This window comes from Garra rufa, chromosome 23 (genome assembly GCF_049309525.1).
Source record: "Garra rufa chromosome 23, GarRuf1.0, whole genome shotgun sequence".
NCBI classification, from domain to species: Eukaryota; Metazoa; Chordata; class Actinopteri; order Cypriniformes; family Cyprinidae; genus Garra; species Garra rufa.
Genome location: NC_133383.1, coordinates 4865782 through 4888874, shown reverse-complemented (window position 1 = coordinate 4888874; position 23093 = coordinate 4865782). Strand labels below are relative to the sequence as shown.

Genomic DNA, 23093 nt, shown 5'->3' with positions numbered 1-23093 from the left:
ACTTCCACACTGGTGCTGTTTTGTTGTATTGAACATGTTTTTCTCTTCTAGATTACCTGGACAATGGCAATAACAAGATGGCAATCCAGCAGGCTGACAAACTGCTCAAGAAGCACAAAGATCTTCATTGCGCAAAGGTGTGTGTGTGTGTTTTAATTCCAGAACCTGATTAACAGATGGTCATGTTATTAGCAAACACTAGTTCTGATCTTTTATTTGTATTTAATTTGATTTACTTGTTTGCAGATCTGCATTGTTTGGCCACAATTTTAAATAAAATTTTTAAATAATAATAATAAAAAAAATTATATCAGTATGACTATAAAATACAAACGATTAAATCAACACTAGGGCTGAACTTTGGAAAAACGTAATTCGATTTTTTTTCTGATAAAGATTGTAATATAATATTTTTAAATTATTTTTATATAATTATTCAATTTAATTATTTACTTTTACAGCTCCAGGTTTACTGTGCTTGTTTGCAGCTCTGCACATTTTGGCCACAATGTTTTTTTATTAGAAATTTTTATTTTATTTTATTTTATTTTATTTTATCGCTCCAGGTTTGCTGTGCTTGTTTGTAGATCTGCACATTTTTTGGCCACAATGTTTTTATATCAGTAATGTAATTTATATATCATTATGACTATAAAATAGTAAAAAATGTCAAAAATATCATTATTGTTATTATTACTATTATCATTCTCAAATGTATTATATAAAGTTGACAAATTTCAATAAAATAATTTAAACAAAAAAATATAAATATTAAATTAAGTAAAATTAAAAACAAATATTACTGTAAAAAATATTATAATAATTTTACAGTACATCTGTAAAATTACAGTACTTACGGCTCTTTTTTTATTTTGGCAAGCTTGAAAAACATGCTTGAATCTTATGTCTTACACATGCATTTAACAATCACACTATTTAGATGATTCATGCAGTTATTTAATTTAATTTTATTTTATTTTAAAACTCCAGATTTGCTTCTGCTTGTTTGTACATCTGCACATTTCGCCCACAATGTTTTTACAATAGTAATATAAATATATAATTTAATGTTCATATATCAGTGTTACTATAAAATAGTAAAACTGACAGCAATATAATTATTATTGTTATTATTATTGTTATTATTATTATTATTATCATTCTCCAATTTATTATTTAAATGTTAAAAAAAGAAATCATTTAAAATTTATATAAATATTAAATTAAGTAAATGTAAAAAATATAAATGTTACTGTAAAATAAAAAAATCAAGTATTTAAGAAAAATAATTCTATAACAATTTTACAGTAAATTTATAAAAGTACAATAAATATGTCTTAATTTATTTTCAAATATTAAACCATCAAGCTTTTATTTTGGCAAGCTTAAAAAACAAACTTGAAACCTTGCTTTTAATAATTGCACTAATTGTACTTGTGGTTTTGTTTTTATTTGGATTATTCATTCAGTCCTAGCACGTAGTTTGATTCTGGTCAGCTCAGGCTACGATTTGTTCCAGTATCCACGCACAAAACATCGACTGAACTGATGGATTCACACCATGCTTCACATGATGCTGTGGATAGTGGTCAACACAAAAGACTTGTTTGTTTAAGAAAGAAAAAACATCATGAATTTGAATTTTGGGCTGATAAATTATCTGCAGACACATTTATCATGTGCTTTGCTCTCGTTTGGCAGGTCTTGAAGGCGATCGGTCTGCAGCGCACAGGAAAGCAGGATGAAGCCTTCACGCTGGCGCAGGAAGTGGCCGTTCTCGAACCCACAGATGACAACTCTCTACAGGCACTGACCATCCTCTATAGAGAAATGCACCGGCGTGAGTGTTAAAAGTGTTTTTTCCCTCCTCACTGGAACCGAAATGCCAATCAAAGCATGTTTGGTTTTAATATATGAAGCTAATTGGCACAAACTGAAACCACAAAACTCAAAATAATTTTCTTTCTTTCTACAGCCGAGTTAGTGACCAAGCTTTATGAAGCTGCAGTCCGAAAAGTTCCAACGAGCGAGGAGTACCACTCTCACCTCTTCATGGCCTACGCCCGGGTCGGAGAGTACAAGAAAATGCAACAGGTTGTCTTTTTGTTCGTTCTGATGTCATCAGTCATTACTTCCTGTTTTAAATTAAAATAGCCACAGAAGCTGGCATGGCAGTAAACACAAACAAAATGCAAAATTTGAGATTATATATCAATATGACTGTAATAATAATAAAAGTAGTAGTAGTAGTAATAATAACTATTATAGTTGATTTAATTTTGTATTATCATTATTACAAAATAAAAATATTAAACTAAATAAAAAATACTACAATTTATTATTCACTATAAAATTAAAAATCTAGTATAAAAATATTAATAGTTATGTCTGTCTTAATTACAATTTTTATGTATATATATATATATATATATATATATATATAATATAAAATCATTAAGCTTTTATTTTGGTGCAAAACCAATTATTATTATTATTATTTATTTTTATTATTGCAAATATATCAAACAGAATAGGTAGTAGTACAATTTGTATTCACAGTAAAATAAAAAGGTAATATTTTATTTGATTTTGCAATACAATGTTTATGGCAAACCATAAAGCGTTAGTTTATTTTTTCAGTACCGGGAGCCCTTATTATTATTGTTGTTATAAAAAATAAACAACAAACAAAATAAATATTAATATTCACTTTTTTTAAGACTTTTCTGCTCATCAAGGCTGTGTTTATTTGGTTAAAAATACAGAAAAAAACTTAATATTGTGAAATATTATTGCAATTTTTAATAGTTTTTTTGTTCACAGTTTGGGGGCAGTTTTTTTCTTTTTCTTTCTTTGTTTGAAATAAATTAATACTTTTATTCAGCAAGGATGTGTTAAACTGATAAAAAGTCAGGGTAAAGACTTGTATTTTAAATAAATGCTGTTCTTTTTAACTTTATTCATCAAAGAATCCTGAAAAAAAAAATATAATGCGTTCCAAAATAAAAAAATATTTAGCAACTGTTTCCAACACTGATAATAAATCAGCATATTAGAATGATTTCTGAAAGTCCATGTGACATAAGACTGGAGTAAGGATGCAGAAAATTCAGTCTTGCATCACAGAAATAAATTATATTTTAAAGTGTATTAAAAAAAAAAAAATTGCAATAATATTTCATAATTTTACTTTATTTTTTGCATTTTTGATGAGCATAAAACTAAATCTAACTGATCCCAAACTTTTAAACAGCAGTGTATATCTAATATTTATTAAAAAGTTACTTATAATTTAAAGTACTAATATTTTTGGCACCCTTTGTTTCTGCATTTTAAAACGTTAAACCATCAAGCTTTTATTTTGGAGGTAAACCACAGGCCCTTAAAGCTTCTCTTTGGTTGACAATAGCCGCTTTATAAGCACACTTCAATTTTAGGAAGTTTTTTTTTTTTTTTTTTCTCAAATGCACATAATTAGCGACTCAGACTCATGACAGAAGCAGAGATAAACAGCGTTTACTGTGAACCGAGTCGTTCTGAGACATTAAAAACACTCCTGCAGCATGCAGTGCATATATTTATTCAGTTAAAGGGATAGTTCACCCAAAAATGAAAATTTGATGTTTATCTGCTTACCCCCAGGGCATCCAAGATGTAGGTGACTTTGTTTCTTCAGCAGAACACAAACGAAGATTTTTAACGAAAACCGGTGCAGTCTGTTAGTGATTTAATGGCAGTGGATGGGCACCAAACCTTTTCAAAAAACATGCACAAACAAATCCAAATAACACCCTGCGGCTTGATGTCCTAAGACACGAAACGATCGGTTTCTAAACTCGTCCTCATGACAGTTGACGTGGCTGTGTATCAAAGGTAAAAAATGATATAAATACTGTTGAGATTCTCACAAAAACCAAATGTTTCGTGTCTTAGGACATCAATGTAGAGTCGCAAGCCGCAGGGTGTAATTTGGATTTGTCTGGGCATGTTTTTTGTTACTTTAAAAGGTTTGGTGCCCATCCACTGCCATTAAATCACTGTCAGACAGCAATGGTTTTCGTTAAAAATCTTCGTTTGTGTTCTGCTGAGGAAAAAAAGTCACCTACATCTTGGATGCCCTGGGGATAAGCAGATAAACATCAAATTTTCATTTTTGGGTGAACTATCTCTTTAAATGCCAGCTTTTGTGATTTGATAATTGCACTATTCCATATCAAGTTTTTAGTTTTAATAGTGCTGCGTAATTAATCGCGAACCTCCAAAACAAATATGTATATGTTAAAAGTCTGACTTTTTGTCTTTCCACACTTCTGACAGGCTGGAATGGCGCTGTATAAAATTGTCCCCAAAAACCCCTATTACTTCTGGTCGGTTATGAGCTTGGTGATGCAGGTACTGTCACTTACATAAACAATATGTTTCAGAGATGAACCCATGCAGAACAAAATAAATGGACATAAGCAATGCAATATGTGTTTCAGGCCGTCTCAGCACAAGACGAAAAGCTCTCTCAGACCATGTTCCTGCCGCTGGCTGAGCGTATGGTGGAAAAAATGGTAAAGGAGGAGAAAATAGAGGCAGAAGCCGAGGTAGGATGGTGCTATCGATAATCTGTTTCTGATTTCAGCCGTATGAAGTTTATGATGCATTTTCCATCGGCTGTTCCAGGTCCAGCTGTACTTCATGATCTTGGAGCGTTTAGGGAAATATGTGGAGGCGCTGGAAGTGGTTCAGGGGCCACTCGGAGGTGAGGAGAAAACAATGTGTGTTCTTCAAAGGAATATTCTGGGTTGTTTCCAGTTAAATGTCTTTGTGTTGCATGCGTGACGTGCTGTCAGTTACCAGAGATGAGAAGCGTGTAAAAAAAGAACAGCATTTACCAACACATGGGGATTTTTCTTCATATATAAACAGCGTGTTATTATTAAAGCTTGTTTCCAACAAAGGGTAAAAAAAAAGATAATTGTGACTTTCTCTCTTACAGTTCTGACTTGTTTTGTCTCTAAATTTCAGGATATAAAAGCTGATTTGTGAGACATGAACTTGGAATGTGAGAAAAAATTGAGAGATTTAAAAAGTTGCCTTTTTATTTTTTAACCATTGCTATATGTGATCCTGGACTGCAAAACCAGTCGTAAGTAGCTCGGGTATATTTTATTAGCAATATGTGTATGGGTCAAAATTACTGATTTTTCTTTTATGCCAAAAATCATTAGGATGTTAGGATCATGATCCATGAAGAAATTTTGTTCATTTCCTACTGTAAATATATGAAAATTAAATTTTTGAGTAGCAATATGCATTGCTATGGCGATTTTCTCTGTATTTTGATTTTTTTTTTTTTTTTTTTTTTGCATGCTCCGATTACAGATTTTCAAAAAGTTGTATCTCACCCAAATATTTTTCTATCCAAACAATCTTCAATTTCAAACAAATTACCATTATGACTGGTTTTGTGGTCCAGGGTCACATATGGAAACTTGGAACAAAATGTATATTTTGCAATTCTTAGGAAAAAAATAGAATTGCAAGATATCGAGTCAGAACTGTGAGCTATGAACTTGCAATTGAACGATGAAAAGTCACAATTACCTTTATTTATCATTTATTTTTTTATAGTTGTAAGATGTTAACTTGGACTTGCAAGGAAAAAGTCAGAATTCTAAGTTTATATTTTGCAACTCTCAGATAAATCTTAGAATTGTAAGATATGAAGTCAGAATTGTGAGAATAAAAGAGCAGATGTCATAGTTGCCTTTATTTTTTTGGTTCATTGTAGAAACAAGCTTCCATAGATTATAGTTTACACCTACGTCAAATAACTAAATATACATTATCGTTCAAAAATGTATCAGTTTGCTCAATGAGATTTTTTTTTGTAAGAAAATATTTTTTTTTAAATATTTTATTCAGCAGGAATGCATTAAAATGATCAAAAGTCACAGTAAAGACATTTATAATGTTACAAAGGGTTCTGATTCAAATAATTGCTGTTCTGTGAACTTTCTATTCATCAAAGAACCCTGAAAAAAGTATCACAATTTCCACATAAATATGAAGCAGAAACTTAAAAACTGTTGAAAACTGAAACAGAAACTTGAAAACTGTTTTCAACAATGATAATAATATGAAATGTTTCTTGAGCAGCAAATCAGCATTTTGGAATGATTTATGAAGGTTTGTGACACTGAAGACACTGAAAATTCAGCTTTTATTCAGCTTTGAAGCTTACATTTTAATAAATATGTTACAAAAGAAAACTTTAAATTTTAAATTGAATTAACAATTTACAGTTTTTCAGTATTTTTATCAAATGCAGCTTTGAGCATAAGAAAGATTTCTTTCAGAAACATTGCTCAGGAAACATTATTATTATTATCCATATTTAAAACAGTTGAGTATGTTTTTTAGGATTCTTTGATGAATAGAAAGATCCAACGATCAGCATTTATCTGAAATGAAAAGCTTTTGTAACATTAGACACTATACCATTCAAAAGCTTGGAGTCAGTATAATATATATATATTTTATTTTTTGTGAAAGAAATTATATTTCTTATATTATTAATACTTTTATTTAGCAAGGATGCTTTAAATGTATCAAAAGTGATGATAAAGACATTTATAATGTTACAAAAGATTTCTATTTCAGATAAATGCTGTTCTTCTGAACTTTCTATTCATCAAAGAAACCTGAAAGAATTCTACTCAGCTGTTTTCAACATAATAATCATAATAAATGTTTTTGAGTAGCAAATCAGAATATTAGAATGATTTCTGAAGGATCATGTGACTGTAGTAATGATACTAAAATTCAGCTTTGAAATCACAGGAATAAATTACATTTTAAAATATATTTAAATGGAAAACAGTTGTTTTAAATAGTAAAAATATTTCAAAACTTTGGGGGTTACTTCGGATCAAAACGTTAAAAATCTTTTTGACTGGTATTGCGAAGTGGGTAAAATGTCTATCTATACATTTATTGTCTCTTAGTCATCTTGTTTTGCTTTTTCTCCCTCAGAGAAGTTGACTAGTGAACTGCAGAGCCGTGAGAACAAATGTATGATGCTGTACCGCCGTCTGGAGCGCTGGACCGAGTGCAATGCACTGTCCTGCAAGCTCCTCCTAAAAAAGTGAGTCCAGTACTAATCAGTGTTCTTTCTGTTTCTTGAATGTATTTAACATAAATAACCCATTCTGAGTAAATTTGGTCATTTTATCAGTGAATTTTTAGTGCGTATGATGTTAATCGTTTAATATTTCTCTCGACAGCCCTGACGACTGGCAGTTCTACTTATTGTATTTCGACTCTTTATTCCACCTCATTGATCAGAGCTGGACAGCTCCGCAAGAAGGAGCTCAGTAAGTGGATATTCCATGCATATTGTGCACAGTTTGCATACTAGAAAGTAGTACGCTATTTTGAACACATCCTGTCTCGCAGTCTCATGCATGCTGTTTTTTTTTTGTTTGTTTTTTTTTGTTTTTTTCTCCTCACAACTGCAGTTCTGCAGAAGGGGAGGTGCACACCTCTGTATCCCAGGCCATCAGCTTCATGCAGGACCGAATAGCCACAGAAGAAGCGAAGGAGTCCAAGCACCTGAGAGGGCCATACCTGGCCCGTCTGGAGCTCATCAGACGGCTCAGAGAGCGCAGCTGTCCTGAAGCACCGCAGCTAGGTACAGGATGAGTCAGGATGCTTTACACATAATACAGGCTGCGTGTTTGCTGTATGTTTCTCATGCATTTTCCCACCATGATGCAGGTGAACCTCTTGAGCTCATGTTCCAGTTCTTTGTGAAGTTTGGAGACAAGCCATGTTGCATTACGGACCTGAAGATCTTTCTGGATCTTCTCGCACCTGACCAACATGTGCAGGTAAACACAACGAGATGCAAGATTATCGCATCACCATAGATCACCTCACACAAAATAAGAAAAATCATTTTTATACATGTGTACATGATGTATATTGAATGTTTTGTTTGCCACTGCAGTTTAAATCAAAGTCCCTTTAAGGCAAGTCATGTCACTCTGCGGCCATCTTTGATACGCTAAGTGCAGCTCCTATCTCTTTGAATGGGGAAACATCAAATTCTCCAAAACTGTTCACCAAGCTTACGATTAAATTTCATATTTTAAATCTCCAAAGAAATCCAACAAGGACTGCCTCATAAATATGGTTCCTTGTGCTCCTTAAACAAACTGCTTATTTTTCCAGCTAAATGAGCCAGTGCGCATGCACAGTTCTGAGCGCACGTCTTAGAGCGACGATTGTTTCTATAGCAACCGGGACTTCTAACGGCAGCTGCAGTGACGCGCTGACTTTACTAATCAACGATTGGCTCTTTCACTAAGAAGGCGGGGCTTCGCGGCCATAATGAATGTTACATTTTTCCCCATTCAAAACTATACGAGTGACATGTCTTGGGTATTCTATAGTCTTTGGTTTAAATTGCATTCATGTCCTGCATTAAACAATCTGTAAATGCATCAAATGCTACTTCAGATGCAGATTCTATGGAATCCCATTTCCGCCGCTGAAAAAAAATACTTTTTTTTTTTTCTCAGAATTAAGATATAAACTCAATTGCAAGGTATAAAGTCAGAATTGCGGGATTTAAACTCGCATTTGCAAGATATAGATATAATGTATTGAGATAATCTCGCAATTCTGACTTTATAACTAGACATAATAAAAGACAAACTCACAATTCTAACTTTTTTCCTCACAAATGAGAGTTTAAATCTTGCAATTCTGACCTTTTTTGTGAGTTGAAGAATTGTGAGTTTGTCTTTTTCTAAGAATTGAAAGATATAAGCTCGGAAATTGCAAGTTATAAAGTCCAAATTTGAGGGTAAAAAAAATTGCTAGTTTATATAGATATATCTCTTTTGTAACGAGATATAAACTCGCAATTCTGAGAAAAAAAGTCACAGTTGTGAGTTTATACTTTATTTCTTAGAATTGCGACACTATTTCTCTGAATTGCACATTTATATCTCGCAATTCTGACTTTATCACTCAATTCTAAGGGGAAAAAAAATCTAAATTGCGTGTTTGTCACTCAATTCTGAGAAAAAAGCCAAAATTGTGAGATTAAAAGTCACAATTACCTATTTAGTGGCACAAATGCATAAGGTTCTGTGCCACCACTGCATCGCAAACACAAATTTTGTTGATCCTGATTTCATTTGATCAGTAACAGCCATATTGTGTCTTAAATTTATTGATTACATTTAAGAATTTGACACAAAAGATGATGCATACATTTAGTTAGGCTAGAAAAAAAATGGCCTTATAAAGGTAGAAATGCCCATAAAAGGTAAAAATCAACATATATGATTATTGAGAAGGGTATGAATAATTTTGGACATGCCACTTTTTGTTCAAATGTAAATAAAAGATGAGTAATACTTTTTTCCACAATGGTGCTTGACTGTATATACTAACTTTCTTGTGACTCTTAGTTCATCAACAGGCTGATGGAGGCCGTGCCACTGGGCTCTCCAGGAGAGGATGGCTTTGCTCTTCCAGGAGACACACGAGCTCTGCAGAGACATCTGTGTGTGACTCAGCTGAGCCGTGGTCTGGGTCTACAGCACGCGCTCAACACAGAGGGCAAACTGGGCCTCATCAAAGAACTGAAGGCACATTACCGGCACGGCTTACAGTTCGGTAAGCAGATGACTAGGCAGGTTGAACTATTATGATTTCTTCCTTTTCACATGACATAGTCCACTATAATGCCTGTGCCTTTGGGCTGCACAATTAATCGAATTTCTTATCGGGATCACAGTTACGTATGCTACGATTGCGTAATCATTTAAAGCCGCGATTACAACAAAAAAACAACAGCTCGTTTTTTTATTTTTATATGAAATTTGGCATGCAGTTTCTTCAAACAATGGTATAAAGCAATTTAAAACATCAATCAATTTAAATTGAGATAATTGTAATTAATAATGGCAATTACAATTTCAAGGGAATAATCAACAATTATGATTTTTGTTGTAATCGTACAGCCCTTCTGTGTCTAATATTTACTTTACTTTAATGTTGGCTTTTGCAGCAGTCTTACCGTCTCCTGTTTTCTTTTTGTTCTAGGGAAGTCCTGTTTAAAAACAGAGCTACAGTTCTCAGATATGTACTGTCTCATGGCGGCTCATGTATATATAGACCTGTGGATAGAGACAGGTGAGTTTGCTCCTCTTTGACAATCCGTTTTATTGAAGACATTCATGTTTTCATATCAATGATGAACAAGTGCTATGTCTGTGTTGTAGGCGATCAGAACATGTTGTGGCAGTCTCTGGGGATGTTAGAGGAAGGTCTATCCCACAGTTCCTCCAACGCTCAATTCAAACTGCTGCTTTTGCTTTTGTACTGCCGTCTGGGGGCTTTTGAGCCAGTGGTAGATCTTTATTCCAGCCTGGATGCCAAGCACGTCCAGCACGACACCATAGGGTAAGAACATATCTTATAGAAACGTGTTTTTTTTTTATTACAGTTGCAAGTTTTATACTTAATATAGCATATTAATTGCATACATGAAATATTGTTTGGTTTCTGATGTAACCAAGATTTGAGTGAAAAATAGAGTTTACATAGTGTTATTTATATACTATTATAGTATTTATTAATATTTTGTATTACCTGTTTGTTTTTATTTTTATTTATTTTAGTCAGTACAAAATTTTCTTTTGTAATATTTCATATTTCTGTTTAGCTTTCATTTTATTTTATTTCAGTTTTAGTAATTTTAGTAAATGTTAACTATTTGAAAGGGTATTTCTCTCTATCTCTCTATCTATTTATCTATCTATCTATCTTAAATTATATATACATATAGGGCTGGGCCGATAAAAAAATATATCGAATCACGATAAAATTTATGTTAATAACGATGATAAGCTCTAGACATTTTTTGCTCGATATCGATTAATCTAAGAGCCAATCACACAGCAGAAATATGCGACAACAGCCAATCAGCGTGCAGCGTGCGTGTGCTCGTCAAAGTACAAAGTTCATTTCCTACCGCACTTTGCAAAGCAAACTTAACACAGGACGACAAAAAAAAGAAAAAGAGAGTGGAAGCAGCGACCAAAGTGAAACTAACCTTGAGTTATTATCCAAAGATGTTGAAATTGTCGGGAGAAAAAAAAGGTAGCACGAATTCCGTTATATAGGGTTATATATAGGGTTCCGTTATAGCAGTGTTTCTCAACGGGGGCGGTACCGCCCCCCAGGGGGCGTTGGGAGAGCCTCGGGGGGCGCTGAAAGCAATAATTTTGAAAGGGGGGCGCTGAGGTGGTTTTGGGGGGCGTTTGGTTAAGACGAGTTTAAACCGAATAAGTTTGAGCTAAAATTTGCAGAAGAAAATGGTCTGCCACATCCTAATGCCATTTCTACACTGGATGCATCAAAGCGCACTTTCTGTATCTATTTGTCAACTTGTCTGCAGCATAAGTGCGCGGAATGCGTTTACTGTAGCGCTCGCGCTCAGTTACTGAATGACTCATTATAACGGGATCTACGTGCTTTAACGCAACTTGTTGCGCCTTTCGCGGCCAGTGTAGCAGTGTAAGGTCATTGCACACTGTGTCCGAAATTTTCGTATACGTTATTTCGTATTCGTAATCCTAAAAATTCGTTACGCACAGAAACCTTGCACACTGAGTCCGACGAAATAGAACGATGTTGTCCACACTCTTCTTAAAAAAAGAAACAGATACAGAGGAGTGAGGGAATACTTTTAAGGCGCACCTCCTTATTAATAAACTGCGGGATTATCCCGGGTGATTCAGAGTTTATTTCAGGATGTCAGTAATCTTTGATGCTTTGCTAGCATTACTGGAGCCACATAATATAAAGAAGACCACTACTTTTTGCGAACTCAGCATACAAGGACCTTTACAGTGCTTTGTGCTGCGGGACAAAGTGGATGAACTTGACAGACGCAATTCTGGATTTTGGCGTTCGCTTGTACGGTGGCTCTGAACTGTCAAAACACCTCTCAAAATGCTTGCTACAGATGCGAAAATGCAAAAAATCAACCCCGATCCGCAATTTTTTATGACGGACGAAAAATTTGGAGGCAGTGTGCAAGTGTGATTAACATAACGTGAGGTATTTATTTTTTAACGTGCGAAAAATTCGGACTCAATGTGTGCAATGACCTTAAGTGTTAGCTGGCTGCTAGTTTACAATAGTCACGGTCAAGCATGAGATGCTTTTTCTTGTTTAGAAAAAAAAAATAATATGAAAGCTTTTTGTTTGCCAAATGATTTAAATGCCAAATTTTTAAAGAATGTATTCAAAGCTCACAAATAATAGCCCAACCTAATTTTTACTGCACGTTGCTTTTTTGCTCCTTGGGAAACTAATGATAATGATATTTCAAGCCCAGTCAAATCAAATATGTCATGAATGTCATGTGGCATTCAATTACATATATTTGAAATAAAAGTATGTACGGGCTAATGTGGGCTGTTATATTTGGGTTTAGATAGGTTACATGCTTTTAAAATAGCCTATATATTATAAATAAAATATACATTACTATTAAAAAAGGCAAATAAGATTTTTTAATGGATGAATAAACAAAGGTTGCATTTGTTTGTTTAAAAAAAATATACCATTAAAAAAGCTTTTTTAATTGAATATATTTTAAATGTGTTTTCCTCTTATGCTAAGCTTCATTACTCTAGCTTTCAGTGTCACATGATCTTTCAGAAATCATGCTGAATGCCATAAAATCAAGAATATGTAATTTGATCTCTTTAACATTTATTTAATTGACTGAAGTACAAAGAAACAAATTCCAATGTTTACACTGGCCAACAAATTTTTGTTAATATAAACAAATTTTGAGCCACGATCTAGCTTTGCTTGCAAAGACTGAGAAGCTCCTTTTATACCCAAAGATGATCCCCTCACCTATTATCAATTCACCTGCCTCCTGTCAACTGTTTCAAAACAGATTAGCTTATTCTATAACCTTTTCACTTTTATTATAATTGTTTTGGAGTGTGTTGCACTTTTGTGACTTTTCTTTTCTTTGTAATGTTGTCAATCAAATAAAAGTTAAATAGAATTAACAAATCATAGATTTTATCATTTTACAAAACATCCCAACTTTTAGTGTTGTACTTAGTTTTCTTTAAGGTATTTGTAAGCAAACTTTTAAATATTCTAAAAATTGTGAAATATAGTAGAGTTTACATTTCTTCCATTTGCATGTGTAAATGTGGTATTACCCACAAAATTAACCATGTCTACTATCTCAGAAAAAAGGGAATTCAATATATTCTCAAAAAGCAGGGTATTTTCCAAGGGATATTTTTTACTATATTTTTTACTGAAAGCTAATTGAAAATATCCAAACATAGACAACCACAGCAGTAAAAAGGGTGTTCAAGAGTTCCAGAAATGGAAGAACAAACTAAAATCACTTATGTAAAAATGTCCTTTTGGATATGTTCTAAACAGGAATTTTTATTTAGTCTTTTTAAATTTGGGGCAATAAAGTATATCAGCATCACAAAAACACTGAAGCTGTAGCAATGAAAATCACCAATTTGCTTAAAAACTGCAAATGAATGTTATTAATGTTTTTTTAATATATATAATTTACTGTAAAAAAATGATCAATTCAATGCATCCTTAAATTAATTTCGTAAAAATTGTAATGACCCCATACATTTGAATTGCTATAAATATAATAACAGTCATATTATAAACACAAAATACTAATAACTATCAATTTTAATATTCATTGAGGACAATTAGACTATGATTTATTTGATGGGGCGGTGAGGGACCTGAATAATGGGTAGGGGGGCGCTGGACCAAAAAAGGTTGAGAACCACTGCGTTATAGGGTTTCCGCGGGGCATTAAAAAGCATTAAAAGTCATTAAATTGATTTTGCGAAAATTAAGGCCTTAAATGGCATTTAAAAAGCATTAAATTGTTTTATACAGGCATTAAAACTTTAGATAGTGTTGAAGAAACAAATATTACCAATTTATCTTGAATGTAGCCTGTATAGTTAATAACTTTGATTCACTGTCGCGAAGTGATAAACACGGAAGCAGTTTGGTAATTGCTTCTGGCCGGTCCAAAATTGTGTGACTTTTTAAGGACGGCCAGTTTTAAGAGTTAAGAGTTCAAAGTTTCTGAAATTTTTCTGTTCAGAATTGATATTTGAAATTTTGAACTCTGCAAATAAACGCTGACATTTTAAGCTGTCTCCTGATCCATTTCTAATTATGTTCAGCAGAGTAATGTATGTTCATTGTTGCCTCATTGTAAGACCGCATGAAAAAAAATGCATTATAATATTCACACATTCATACACAGCCGTGTTAAGTTATTGGTTGCGTATGGCATTAAAAATGTTAGAAATGGCATTAAAAAGGGCATTAAAAGGCATTAAATAAGATTTGAAAATCCTGCAGAAACCCTGTATATAAGTGGTTTGGCTATCTGAAAAGTGACCTGTTAAAATTGTTAAAACTGAAACCGAAGGCAAAACACGCACGCGCATTCAAAAGCAATTTTAATCCCCCTTGTTTAGAGAGTGACTCCCCAATGCACGCAAATTAGGCTACATGACATATCTAGGCTGTTATCAGTATGTAGGCTATGATAGGTTGTGTATGTCTATAGCTCTGTATCATGCTTGAAATATTCCGTCTCTATTTGCACTTTGAATAATGAGAGAGTAGCCTACTTTGATTATGGCTGAATTGTCTGCACTTAATATGATTAAGAAAGAGCTGTGTCGTAATTTTTTTTGTTATTTATACTGTAGATTGTTTCAAAATGCAGTGGTTGCCTCTAATTCAAATAGCTCAACCTATAATAGAGAAAATAAACAGTTGTTTTAATAATAATAAATAAATAATTGTGTTACAAATTGTTTTTACAATAATTTTATGTTTACATTTTGTACATTAACTCTTATTTACCATACTCTGTCACAACTTTTATTTTTTAAATTTATTTTAGTAAGTTGTTTTAATTAAGGCAAAATCTGTAATCTGTTTTTGTTAATAAACTATACTTTAAAATGTAATTAAATTTTTGTGGCTTTAGTCATTGTTGGGATACTATTTTAAAGCTGGCAACATCAACAGATTATATCGAAATCTATATCGTTATTGTTCAATATAGGAAAAAAGTTATCGAGATTACATTTTTGCCATATCGCCCAGCCCTATATACATATATAAATGCACATTAAAAATAAAGAAATAAATGTATATATTAAAATGTATATACGTTTTATATATCAATATTTAAATTATTTCATCTTTTCAATTTTGAACTAACAGAAGCCGTTTTGATAGTTTTGTTACTAACACTGGTGAAGAAAAATAAATATTTAGTTTTATTTTGTATTTGTATTTTTATATTTATTTTAGTTTAAGTTGTAGTAATTGTATATGCTTTTAAAATGTTCTTTTGTAATATTTCATATTTCTATTTAGCTTTTATTTTTTTTCAGTTTTTAATTTTTGTACTTAAATTTAAATTAAAATTCTATATATAACTGAAATAAGACATGTTTAAGTTTTTTTATCTAATTTTTATATTTGATGTTTCACTTAACTATTTTTAATTTTTGTTTTTAACTCTTTATGGAAAATATATATTTTTATATATATATATGTGTGTGTGTGTGTGTGTGTGTGTGTGTGTTTTATGTAATATTTAAAATAAAATAAAAAAAATGTTTATTTTAGTACTTAAACCTGTTTTATTTCAGTTAACTATTTTAATGGATATATACATTTATGTATATATAATATATATGTATCCCTATGTATGTATAAATGTTTTTTTTTTTTTTTGTTTGTTTAAACACACCAAGAAATTAAGTAAATAAAAGTTGATTGCCTTGTGTACCAAGTAAATAAATAATAAAACGAATACAATTTGTTCTAATACAGGAAAAAAACAAGAAGTTCACAGATATTAAGCCATTAATATCATAGTGTACTTTTCATAATCAAATTGATAAAAATTAAGTTTTTGGAATTAAATCACATCAATGAGAACCTCGCCACCTACACGGCCATCGGTGCTACACCACGGGAACCTGATGAGTTCTTTGCAATCAGACATTGTTACAAACTGCTGGTTTCGTCTGGCCAGAGGAGAACTGGTCCCCCGACTGAGCCTGGTTTCTCCCAAGGTTTTTTTCTCCATCTCTGTCACCTGTGGAGTTTTGGTTCCTTGCCGCTGTCGCCTCAGGCTTGCTTAGTTGGGGACTCTTTCCAGCGATATCCTATACTATTTGAATTGAACTGACGATGATATCACTGAATTCACTGATAAACTGCCTTTAACTGAAAATTGATTGTTTACAATAATGCATTACTTACACACTATTGTCCTGTTTGAATACTTTGAAGTTGCTTTGACACAATCTGTATTGTTAAAAGCGCTATATAAATAAAAGCGACTTGACATTGTTAATGCATGACAGAATGTCATATTAGGTTAAATCTGTACAAAGCATGCAATCTAATGTTTTTAAAATAATTTGGTTTTGTCTTCATTCAGGTATTTATTGACCCGCTATGCAGAGTCTTTGGGCCAGTTTGCTGCTGCTTCCCAATCTTGTAACTTCTCCCTCAGGTTTTTTCACTCAAACCAGAAAGATGTACGTTACCATTCTGTCCAACAACACTTCATGTGCTAAATCTCCCCAAAATGACCGTTGTCATCACACTCCTTCTGTTCCTGTATTCCTGCAGACCTCAGAATACATTATTCAAGCATATAAGTACGGTGCTTTTGAGAAAATCCCTGAATTCATCGCCTTCAGGAACCGTCTCAATCACTCGCTGCACTTTGCCCAGGTGCGCACGGAGAGGATGCTGCTGGACCTCTTTCTGGAAGCCGACATGTTAGTCACTTTATCTTTACCAGTTGTATTTTCTACGTTTTTAGTGATTATTTTGACACATTGTTGCTTTTTTCATTGCTCAGATCATCTTCTCTAGAGGAGAGCATAAAATCAATGTCTCTGTGTCCGGAAGAGGATGACATCCCGTGGGGCAACTTAAGGGACAACCGTGACCTGACTGTCCTGGTCGGCTGGGACCCTAAGGACCGGTACGATGAGAGCATCCTCCTGAACTATCACACGTTTTAAGCATGCATATGTTTTAATAATGATCACAAACTGCAGGCAGCTGAATGAGGAGCACAAGCAGCGCTCTCTAGAGGACGAGACCCTGTGGCTGAGGTTGCGGTCGCTCACGCTGCGTCTGATTGGCTGCATCTCTGCGCTGACTCACCCGCCCACAACACGTAACTCTGAGAAAACGGCTGAAAACGGAGTGGCGGCCAAACCGTCTTCACTACAGTCACTGCTTTCACAGCTAGAAAACACGATAAACCAGGCCACCCAGTTCACGGAAAAACAGCTGCAGGTCAGAACCGTTACAGACCGTTTAGCAAATGCAATTAACAAGTTTTTTTTTCTCATTGGTCAAAAATCCTGCTCCATATAACTATAAGCATCATTTTATAACATTAAATGAATTGAATGCATGCAATATTGTGCTTTTAATAATTAAATGTAAACACATGCAGTTCAAAAGTTTTTGATCAGTAAGCTTTTTATTGTTTTTTAAAATAAGTTTCTTATGCTCATCAAGGCTGCATTCATTTGATCAAAAATGCATAAAAAACAGATATATTGTGAAATATTATTTCACTTTAAAATAACTGTTTTCTATTAGAATACATTTTAAAATGTAATTTATTCCTGTGATGCAAAGCTGAATTTTCAGCATCATTACTCCAGTCTTCAGTATCACATGATCCTTCAGAAATCAATGTTGAAAACAGTTTTGCTGCTTAATATTTTATTGGAGCCTGTGTTACATATTTATTTATCTTTTTTTTAATATGCATTTATATATGTGCATATATTTTCAATTTTAATAGTTGTGGTTAACAAATGGTGAAGAAAAATAATACATATTTAGTTCTAGTTTTGTTTTTATTTTTACATTTATTTTAGTTTAAGTTTTTTTTCAGTATTGTTTATTAAATAAAAAGTTTAAACAGTGTTTATTTGGAAAATAAATCTTTCTTTAACAATATTAACTACTATTTAAGTTTGTGGTCAGTATATATGTATTTATTTATATATTTTTTTTAAATTCATATTTTTATTTAGCAGGTATGTGTTAAAATGAATGTGAAAAATGATTAGCAAAGACTTATATTGTTAGAAAATATTTCCATTTTGAATAAATGCTGTTCTTGTTAACTTTTTAACACACAAATGTTTCCAACATTGATAATAGAAGTACTAAATCAGATTAATTTCTGTAAATTCAGCTTTGCATCACAGTAATAAATTCTATTTTAAAATATATCAAAATAGAAAACCATTATTTTAAACTAATAATATTTTACAATATTATTGTTTAAGTTTTAGTCATTTTGTGATGTGCATTTTTACATTTTTCATTTTCATTTGTATTCATATTTCTATTTAGCTTTAATTTTTTTTTTAATTTCTTAATTTGTTTTTTTTTTTTCGGTTTGGGTTTTTTATATCATTAATATTTTAAATAACCTTTTATATTTTCAGTTTTCATTTCAATTTTAATAATTTTGTAATGTGCTTTTGTCATTTTTATTAGTTCATATGTTATTCCCATTTATCTTTGTTCTATGTTCGTTTTAGTAATTTTTGTACTTGTTTTCAGTTGCCAAGACATTTCTAATTTTCATTTAGTTAGATTTAATTTTATTTAGAATAAGAAAAGTGATTTTTAATAGATTTAGTTACAGTAACAACGCTGATGAATAAAAGTAATAATTTGTTTTATTTTATGGTTTTCTACTTTTTGTTTACAATATTAAACACTAACAAAAATAAATACATTAATATAAAATAAAATAAAAATACCATGAGTTTTGATTGTGTTTTAAAACACTTTTCAGAACATATATTGAATATAAAGGAAGGCCAGTCCATTGATAATGTCTGTATGTTGTGGTTGACAGCGTCAGTACCCGTTTCTGGGTCCAGTGGCGACTCGTCTGGCTCAGGCTCTGTCCAGCGGTTGCTGTCAGTGTCAGCTCTTCTCCCTACAGCTTCCTCTGCACCTCCACGAGCTTGAGACCGCCGGCCTGGGTTTGTTACGTTACACCTTATGTACAGCATTCATCTGCTTAGCAATCCTGTTTCATTTCATGACAAATGTTAGCGTATTTATTCTGTTAAAATCCATTTTAAATTTGTGATTTTTTTTTTCTGGCCTGAAAAAGATTTAAACGTATAAGATCCTACTCAAAAAAAAAGTAAATAATTATTATATTATATTATAATTTTATTTTATATTACATATTCTATTTATTAAATTATACTATGTATTATATTATTATTAATTAATTATTTATATATTATTTGTTTATTATATATTATTACTTTATTATATATTATTACATTATGTAATTTTTATATTATATTTTAATTCCTTCATTTATCCCATAATGTTATTTATATAGCATGTTCTATTTTTTTTATTTATACTATTTAATTTATTAATTATTTATATATGTTTTATATTAATTATACATAATTCATTTATTATATACTACATTATGTAATTTTTAAATTATATTTTTAATCCTTCGTTATATTATATATTATATTTTTATTTTATTTTATATTGCATATTCTATTTATTAAATTATACTATTAATTATATATGATTAATGTTATTTAATTATTATATATTACATTATGTAATTTTTATATTATATTTTTAATCCTTCATTTATCCTATTATATATTATATTTTATTTTATATTGCATATTCTATTGATTAAATTGTACTACTTATTATATATAATTAAATAGTTATATATTTACATTGATTGTATATTATTAATTTATTACATATTGTTACATTATGTAATGTTATATTATATTTTTAATCCTTCGTTTATATTATATTGTATTATATTATATTATTTATATATTACATTATGTATTTTAATTATTTTTTAATCTTTTGTTATTCCTATTGTGTTATATTATTAAATTATACTATTCATTATTATTATTCGTTATTTGTATATTATATTAATTCTTATTTTATTGTATATGATTACATTGTAATTTATATATGGTTAACCTTATTTATCCTATATTATTTTATAGTTTCATTTTATATTGCATATTATATTTATAAAATTATACTATTTATAGATTACATTATTCATGAATTCGATAATCCTATTATATTGTTATATTATGTAGTTTTATATTACATATATTTAGTAAATTATACAATTTACTTTATGTATATACTAACATTACATTGTCACATTGTTTTTACATTATTTTTATTATATTTTTAATCCTTCAATTTAATTTGACTTGATTGTATTACATTAATAATTTCGTCCTCTTGTATTTTCAGATGAATCAGCAGAGCTTCAAACGCAAATATCTAATCTTTTCAAGTCTTTAGCAGTACAACTTCAAGGTATGTTTGAAACTGCTCCAATATTTTTGCGTTTAATTTGTCGCATTTTTTTTTATTAGATGACATTGTTTTAGATCAATATTGGTTATTTTCAGTCAAATTAATTGTCTGTTTCTGAAATTATTTCTTTTCTGTTGATGTAACCAAGTCTATGTGAGCAGACTTATTATTATTATTATTATTATTATTATTATTATTATTATTATTATTATTCAGCCCACTTTAATCATCCAGTCAAATCCTGATACATAATTCACATTACAAAAGTTAAATATGTTGACTTTTTTTCTGTGTCCTTTTCCAGATATTTTGGAAAAATGTAAAGGCGATCTAATAGAAGTAAAAGACAGTCAAAGCAAAACGCAACACTTTTTCCTGGAGAATCTAGTCTACTTTGTTGAAGTGAGTCGCCCTCCATCCCTAAATTTAAGAGAATACATGACTCTCTTAAGAAATTAAAAAATAATTCATGCTTAACTGTTGTTTCCAGACTGTTTGTATCGTCCTATGGGTGTGTAATTACTGTGGAAGCGTCCTCCGGCCCTTAAAGTCCAGTTTACAGAAGAAGAAGAAAAAGAAAAAAGAAACCAGCACTGTAACGGTAGTCACGCCTCTGATCTCTATTGAACCTCTCAGTCTCTTCCGAGTCAATATTTATGCTGTGTAGGGTTGGAGGGAATGTGGGTCAGTCTTGTTTATGTGCTGATTTATGTCTCCCACACAGCCGCCGGTGCTCTCGGCCTATCAGGAGTTCAGCGGCAGCTTGCAGAGTCTCCTCAACCAGGCGCTGGAGCACATCAAGAGCCAGGAGACCAACCTGACGGCGCTGAAGCTGGGAGAACTCAGTCTGGAGGGACAAACCCAGTCTGAGGTGAACCTCAAAAAGTCACCAAGTCTGGTCCAGTGTTCTTTATATACAATTATAGTATTTATTTATACTTTAAATTAGCTTTTTTATTTTCATTTTAAGTTTTTATGTGCTTTTGTCAGTTTTTCTTTTAATATTTATATGTAGCTCTTTCATTTTATTTTGGTTCATTTTCAATAGCCACATTTATCGTTTTCTTAAACAATATATTTAAAAACAGTAATATAATGAATTTATTAGGTTATTTCAAAATAATGTTGTAATTGTAATATAGTTTTAAATAATTTTATTTAAAAGCAATCTTTTAATGAATTTATTAGGTTAATAAAAATTATGTTTTGTAATATATAGTTTTAATTGAAGTTTTTTTTTATGATTTTTTTATAATTTAAGTTTTTAATCATTTATTTAAAAATCTCTCTCTCTCTGTCTATATATATATATATTTTTTTTTTTGACGTTTAATTATAATTAAAAAAAGGTTACAAATATTTTGTACATTGTTTTCTGAGTATGTTTTAGGAATTTCTAAAGAATACAAATTTTTGAGGAGAATCATCTTGAATTTTCATTATCTTGATTTTATGACTTAAAATCATCATTTAATGAATTTATTGGGTTGTATTAAGTCAATTGTTGTAATTATAATGTGTGACCCTGGACCACAAAACCAGTCATAAGGTTAAATTTTACAAAACTGAGATGTATACATCATATGAAAGCTTAATAAATAAGCTTTCTATTGATGAATGGTTTGTTAGGATAGGACAATATTTGGTCGAGATATGTCTATTTGAAAATCTGAGGGTGCAAAAAAATCTAAATACTGAGAAAATCACCTTTAAAGTTGTCCAAATTACGTTCTTAACAATGCATATTACTAATCAAAAATTACATTTTGATATGCTTACAGTGGGAATTTTACAAAAAATCTTCATGGAACATGATCTTTACTTAATATCCTAATGATTTTTGGCATAAAAGAAAAATCAATAATTTTGACCCATACAATGTATTTTTGGCTATTGCTACAAATATACCCCAGCGACTTAAGACTGGTTTTGTGGTCCAGGGTCACATATAATTTATATAATTTTTATATAGTTTTTAAATGGTTTTGTTTAAGGAAAAATGTTAAGAATGTTTTTTATTCCCAAAAACACTATAATAACAGAACCTAAGAAGAATTCAGTCTTCTTAAAATAATTGTATTTAAAAACAATTATTTAATACATTTATTGGGTTTTTTCAAATTAACTGTTGTAATTTTAATAAATTAATTTAAGTTTTAAAAAAATGTATTACATTTTTTACAATGATTTTTGTATAATTTAAGTTCAATTATAAAACTTTGTGTTTGTTTTTCTTCATTTAAAACGTTTTATTTAAAAAAAGGTTAAGAATATTTTGTATGTTATGTTTTATATGAGTGTTATAACAACTAAAAAATGCAAATGAAAGATTTTCACCTTAAATTTTATGACTTAAAACTTATAATGTAATCAATTTATTAGGGTTGTTTCAAGTTAATTGTCGTAATTATAATATAATTTATATCTGTTTGATTCTTTTATTTTAGGAAACCAAATTTAAGAAAAGACCGCTATAACAAAACTTAAGAATTTAGTCTTAAAAAAAAAAAATATATATATATATATATATATATATATATATATATATATATATATAT

The 23093-nt window shown here is 30.8% G+C and overlaps 1 protein-coding gene across 1 annotated transcript in view; it reads left to right on the top strand.

Annotated features, from left to right (window-relative positions):
* The window catches only part of naa25 (N-alpha-acetyltransferase 25, NatB auxiliary subunit), a 29697-nt gene that overhangs the window by 3984 nt on the left and 2620 nt on the right, over positions 1-23093 (top strand). Inside the window, exons 2-23 of the mRNA XM_073829376.1 lie at positions 52-137; positions 1702-1840; positions 1976-2094; positions 4318-4392; positions 4482-4589; positions 4669-4747; positions 7024-7135; positions 7275-7364; positions 7509-7681; positions 7768-7880; positions 9474-9681; positions 10111-10200; positions 10290-10470; positions 16577-16676; positions 16771-16922; positions 17006-17131; positions 17208-17451; positions 19046-19175; positions 20470-20535; positions 20840-20937; positions 21026-21136; positions 21260-21406. Of these exons, the coding sequence (XP_073685477.1) occupies positions 52-137; positions 1702-1840; positions 1976-2094; positions 4318-4392; positions 4482-4589; positions 4669-4747; positions 7024-7135; positions 7275-7364; positions 7509-7681; positions 7768-7880; positions 9474-9681; positions 10111-10200; positions 10290-10470; positions 16577-16676; positions 16771-16922; positions 17006-17131; positions 17208-17451; positions 19046-19175; positions 20470-20535; positions 20840-20937; positions 21026-21136; positions 21260-21406 (2747 nt within the window). The remainder of the gene's footprint in view (positions 1-51; positions 138-1701; positions 1841-1975; positions 2095-4317; positions 4393-4481; positions 4590-4668; positions 4748-7023; positions 7136-7274; positions 7365-7508; positions 7682-7767; positions 7881-9473; positions 9682-10110; positions 10201-10289; positions 10471-16576; positions 16677-16770; positions 16923-17005; positions 17132-17207; positions 17452-19045; positions 19176-20469; positions 20536-20839; positions 20938-21025; positions 21137-21259; positions 21407-23093) is intronic.